Source organism: Gallinula chloropus (genome assembly GCF_964237585.1).
Source record: "Gallinula chloropus genome assembly, chromosome: 17".
Taxonomy (NCBI): domain Eukaryota; kingdom Metazoa; phylum Chordata; class Aves; order Gruiformes; family Rallidae; genus Gallinula; species Gallinula chloropus.
In genome coordinates, this window is record NC_140102.1 from 14,512,310 (window position 1) to 14,517,920 (window position 5,611).

Sequence of the window (5,611 nt, forward strand, 5' to 3'; positions counted from 1 at the left end):
CAACGTCTCCTGTATAATCAGCCTCTTGTTAACCGATACAGTCCCATGCGAGACGCCCGTGGAGGACCAGGGCGCTGGTGGAGCCTTAGGTGGTCTTGGCCCCAGCAAAGCTTTGCTGAGCCTCTCCCAGGGCTGCTGGGGAAGTGGCTGTGATTTTATCTGGCGTCCCCCCTGCACACATTCGCTCGCCTCCCTCTGCCTCTTCCCGGCCAGCTGTAGCACTTCCCTGTACCCCCGGCACCGCCAGCGCTGCCGGAGTGGGGCTCCCGGTGCTGTGATGCTCCCCATGCTGTGATGGGCCCCAGACCATGATGGTCCCCACACTGTGACCATGATGGTCCCCAGACCATGATGTTCCCTGTGCCATGATGCTTCCTGCACCATGATGGTCCCCAGACCATGATGGTCCCCACACTGTGATGGTCCCCCGACCATAATCGTTCCCACACCATGTTTGTCTCTATGCTGTGATGCTTCCTGCACCATGATGGTCCCCACACTGTGATGGTACCTGGACCATGATGGTCCTCAGACCATGATCTTCCCCATACTACAGTGGTCCCTATGCTACGGTGCTCCCCACACTGTGATGCTCCCTGCACCATGATGGTCCCCACACCATGATGCTCCCTGCGCTACGATGCTCCCCACCGTGATGACCACAGCACCCTCCTGATGCATTTGAGCAGCTGGAGAGTGTCAATTTAAGCATCCCCGTGGGAAAATGCCTTCTCAGTCAGGCATCCCACAGGAGATGGGAAAGGAAGAAGGAGCAAGGGGACAGGGGATAGGGACCCCAGCCCACAGTCATGCTTCGGGGCGGGGGGGGGGGTTAGGGGCAGCCCCGAGGGTGTTTCAGGGGAGAAGCAGACGTGTTTGGGGGTGGGCACGAGGGGAACCCAGCAAAGAGGAGCCAAATTCAGTCCATTTCTGTTGGTTTATTTAAAAAAGGGGAGGGGGAGGGGAGTATAAAAAAATAAATATTTAAATATATTTATGTACATATATTACCATGAATCTTCAAATTAATTATTATTAATTAATAGTATTAATATCATTATTAAAGTCAGGTCAGAGCATTCATTGTGTGCAGGGCTTCTCACTAAGGTAATAAATAACAGTCGCAGCCTGCTGCAATGTCGGGAGGGAGCCAGCGCCCATCCCGCGGCCCCGCGGCCCCGCGCTGGGGACACATCCAGCCATGCAGAGCCCAGCCCTTGGCTGGTGCATCAGAGTAAATTCGGTGCCCTTTGATGGGAAAAGCACTTTTCCCAAGGGGAGGGACGGGCTCTCCGTGCCCCACTGTGCCAGCATGGGGCAGCTGGAACGACGCTCCTTGGTGAGGCAGCAGCAGGGAACCTCATCCAAGACAACAGGACCCAGTCCCATCCGCCCCCAGTACCCTCAGTTTGGGTCCTTGTCGGGGCTTCCCAGCCCCAAAAACTTCCTTCCCCACGTCCCCGCCAGCCGCAGCATCCCAGCATCCTTCATCCCAGCGCTTTTTCCCGGGGAAGTGGAGGTCATAAAATCATAGAATCAGTGAATGGTTTGGGTTGGAAGGGACCCCAAGGATCACAGAGCTCCAACCCCCCTGCCACAGGCAGGGACACCAACCTCCAGGCCTGGAGCTACACAAGGTTGCCCAGGGCCCCATCCAACCTGGCCTTGAACACCCCCAGGGATGGGGCACCCACCCCCTCTCTGGGCACCAGCACCTCACCACTCTCTCTGTAAAAAACTTCCCCCTAATATCTAATCGAACCCTTCCTTCCTTTAGTTTTAATCCATCCCCCTTGTCCTGCCATTATCTACCCTTTTAAATAGCTGATTCCCCTCCTGTTCTTCTGCTCCCTTCAGGTACTGGAAGGCTGCAATGATGTCCCCCCACAGCCTTCTCTTCTCCAGGCTGAACCAGCCCAGCTCCCTCAGCCTCTCTCCATAGGGGAGCTGCTCCAGCCCTCTGATCATCTCCATGGCTCCTCTGAACCCTCTCCAGTGTCTTCGGATGATGGTGAAGACATCCACCAATCCACCAGGTTGCTCTCCATGATGGAGGAGACCAGCCTTGGGAGGCGGATTCCAGCCCCACCACGGGCCCTTCGCAGCACCGGCATCTCCCTGTGCCCTGTGGGAGTTCGGGGTGGCCGAGAGGCATCCTGGGACCACTCGTGTCGTGGTATCACCTCAGCTGCCACCACCAGGGATGCCGCTGCCTCGTCACACCCGATGCCAGTCCTGCCTCAGCTCCACCTGGGCCGCGCTGAGGCCACAACACCGCACAGGACAAAGAAGTTGCCCGAGGACGGATGGGGCTGGTGCAGGGCCCAAGGTCCCCGTGGGAGGTCAGTAAGCAGCAGAGGGGACACAGCACGGCCGGCTCAGCTGTCCTCACCAGTGGCTGGGCACAGGCCAGGCCAGAGGAGCCGGCGCGTGGGCTCAGGGGGGGCTGAGATGAGGTAGGACGTGTGCCACCTGGGCTATGACGTCCACGTACTTCCTGAGCACCTGGCAGCCCTGCTGCTTCTTCTTGAAGGCGCTTTTGCCCTTGGAGCTCTCCCCGTAGCTGACGTCCACCTGGAAGATGTTGTAGTTCTTGCAGAGGAGGCAGGTGAGGTTGGAGATGAGGCCCCGCGTGGTCTTGGTGGTGTTGTGGAGCCGGTCGAGGAGCTCCTTGGCCGTGGGGTTGAGCTCCTCCTGGTCACGTGTGATGTTCCCCAGGGAGGCGTTGAGGAAGGCGAAGAGCTTATACATGGCCACCATCACCTCCTTCCTCTCGCTTGTCCGGTTGACGCGGAAGGCGGGGAAGAAGATGCCACTGAGGTTGCAGAGTTTGTGGCTGTCACTGCTGAACGGCTGTCCCTGGCACTTCAGCTGGGAGGAGAGACAAGTGTCACCCCCCATGTCCCACCCAGCCACCCCCTGCCACCATCCTCTCCGCGTTCCCAGCCCTCCCCCCTCGGCACGCTGGACGCGGCAACTGACCCCGGAGGTCCTGGCCACCCCCCTCCAGCACCACTTACATAGAGGCTGAAGAGATCCTGGGCGGTGGCGTTGAGCAGGGCGACCTGCCGGCGGGTCTGCTCCTGGACGTTGGAGCGGCACAGGCCGTGACCGGGGCAGCCGGGGCCCGTCACCAGCAGCGCCCGGCCAGCCACCGGCCGCCGCTGCAGCAGGAGCAGGGCCACGAAGGGCACGACACCTGTGTAGGGAGAGAGGTGGGTGTCACAGCAGGGACCCAGTCAGGGTGGACAACTCATGATCACCGATGGCCTGGGCAGGTCGCAGCGCAGAGCATCCCCCCTGAGATTGTCCCCCAGCCCTGCGCACCCAAGGGGAGGGTGTCCGGCCAGAGGATGGCCCCAGCCCTGCTCAGGTGGGGGGCCTGGCTCAGCCAGCAGCCCCCACCCCAGACCTCCCTCTTTGCCCCTCACCTGCCCCCCGGCAGGCGCTCCCCAGCCTCCCTTCCCGGCGGGGCGCCCCGCGGCATTCCCACATTTCGCAACTGGCCCGGTGACGACCTGTTGGGTTCAATCAAATATGCAAAGCGCTTCGTTCCCCTCCGTTATCCTCGGCCGGGCGCTGCGGGAGCCAGGCCCCACCCCGGCCCCGGCTGACTCAGCGGGGGCGCCCGCAAGGAAACCTGCCTTCGGCATACCCCCCGCTCCCTCCCTCCCGCCTCCGGCCCCACCGCCTGCCTCAGTTTCCCTGTCTGCGAAGTGGGCGCAGCGCCGAGGAGCCCTGGGGAGAGACGCTGCAGCTGCTGGAGACACGGGCCAGGAAATCCCTGGATGCGGAACAAGGAGACCCTTGAGCCACCGGCAGCTGAGTCGCCCTGGCCTCTCCCTCCCGCTGGTGGGGAGAGAGTTGGGTGCTCCAAAGCCCCATCCTGGGGGACCCTTCCAGACCAGCATCCCTGCTCACAGAGGCCGAGCGGCTTTCGGAGCCCTGCCAGCACGCTCTGCATCCTCGGGGCAGGGTACCCCAGGGCGGGGGTGCCCGGGGGATCCCCCACCGCTGCTGCCAACAGCGCCCCGGCACTTTGGGGTCTCCGTGTGACACCGCGGGGGTGCTGCCAGGCAAAGTCCCAGGGCTGTGACGAGCGACGAAGCTGCCCGCACTTGTCAGCGCCTCCCGCCGAGCCGCCGGTGCCGGGTAATCCAACCTCGCTTTATTTACCCTGCCCAGGTGCGAAAGGACTTACCTGGGCGTGTTGCGATCCCCAACCCGCTGCCGCTCCCCTCCCGCACTGGGACGGGGGGGAACCCTTCCTCCCCGCACCCCCAGGGCCCCGGGTTCTCACACGGGACGTGGATGCGCCACCGGCCCCCTCTTTCCGCATCCCCCTTGTGCCCGTTTCACAGCCGGGCTCAGCGCCCACGTGTGCTCAGGGCAGGGTGTGTGGGAGGGTGGTCCCGGGTGGGTGCTGACCCCTGGGACACCCCCCCCCTCAGCACTGGTGCTGGGGTGGTGGCCGCTCCCTCCAGTCCCCCCCTTCTTGGCCTTGGCAGCCTCCCCATCCATCCAGTGCTCCCGGCACAGCAGCAGCTCGCGGCTTCGAGAGACCCAGAAGGAGTAAAAAGCAGGAGGAGGGAAGGGGGGTGGAAAACGGGGGGGGGGGGGGGATATTAAAAGCCAAAAAAGAAAAGGGAAAAAAAAATCCCCCCCTTGCTTTTTTTTTTGGTTGTTTGGAAGCATTTCCAGTTATATAAGTGTCCAGATGTTGGCTGCACCGCGCCAGCGCCGCGCTTCGCTCCCCGCTGCCAATTCCCAGAGATGCTCTTCCCGGGGAGGGGGGGGGGGGGGTGTAGGGGGGTGGAGTGGTGGGGGAATGAGGGGGGGTGGGGTGGGGGGGGTAAAGCAGCGCAGCGGGAGCCTTCGCTCCAGCTGTGGCGAAGCGGGACCCTCCTGCAGCCGGGCATCACCGCGCAAAGGAGAAGTGGGGGGAGAAAAGGGGTGGGGGAAATAAAAGGAGGGGGGGTGAAGTGGAGGGGTGGTGGAGGGGGGGTGGGGGAAGAAGAAGGGGAAGTAATAAGTTCCCCCTAGAGTGGGTTGTTTTGTCTTTTACCTGCCGGTACGAACTTCATTGTGAGCCGCGTCCCGGGAGCGACTTAACAGAGATTGGTGTTGGCAGAGGGAGTTTTCAGAAATTCATGTTCATACTGGGGGACTTCTCGGGGTTTATATACCGGTCCGGCAGCCAGCCTGTGTTGTAAGAAAGGGGAGGAGGGGGGGGGGGGGATGGAGGGGAGGGGGGGGTGGGGGGGAACGTGGGGGGGGAGCAGCACCACCACCGCTATCGTTACTTCTATTCAAACTGGAAATCAGGAAGTCGAAAGGGCTCTGGAAAGGCTGAATGATTCTTAGAAATAAACTTCTGAGATAAAGTTGATGTCACTGGGATGGCCACTGTTTGGGTCTTTATGGGGAATGGGGTGAGGGAGGTGCTGGGAGGTGGGTGGGAAGGGGGGGGGTGGATGGGGGGGGGGGATATGAATTCAAGCTTCCTCCCTCCTGCCAAGGGATTGGAGCACGTGGGGTTTGGGGGCATCGCGGGGGGTGCCGGCGGCGGTGCCGAGGTGCGATGGCGTGAGCAGTGTGATTCATGATGCTG

The 5,611-nt window shown here is 61.8% G+C and overlaps 1 protein-coding gene across 1 annotated transcript; it reads right to left on the reverse strand.

Moving 5' to 3' along the window:
• Nucleotides 1-2,436: 2,436 nt before the first annotated feature.
• LIF (LIF interleukin 6 family cytokine) lies at nucleotides 2,437-5,084 on the reverse strand (the record flags this gene model as incomplete). The annotated part of the gene is made up of 3 exons (XM_084271918.1): nucleotides 2,437-2,871; nucleotides 3,021-3,199; nucleotides 5,066-5,084. 3 exons carry the CDS (start codon nucleotides 5,082-5,084, stop codon nucleotides 2,437-2,439), a joined length of 633 nt encoding a protein of 210 aa, XP_084128044.1.
• Between the last annotated feature and the right edge of the window lie 527 nt (nucleotides 5,085-5,611).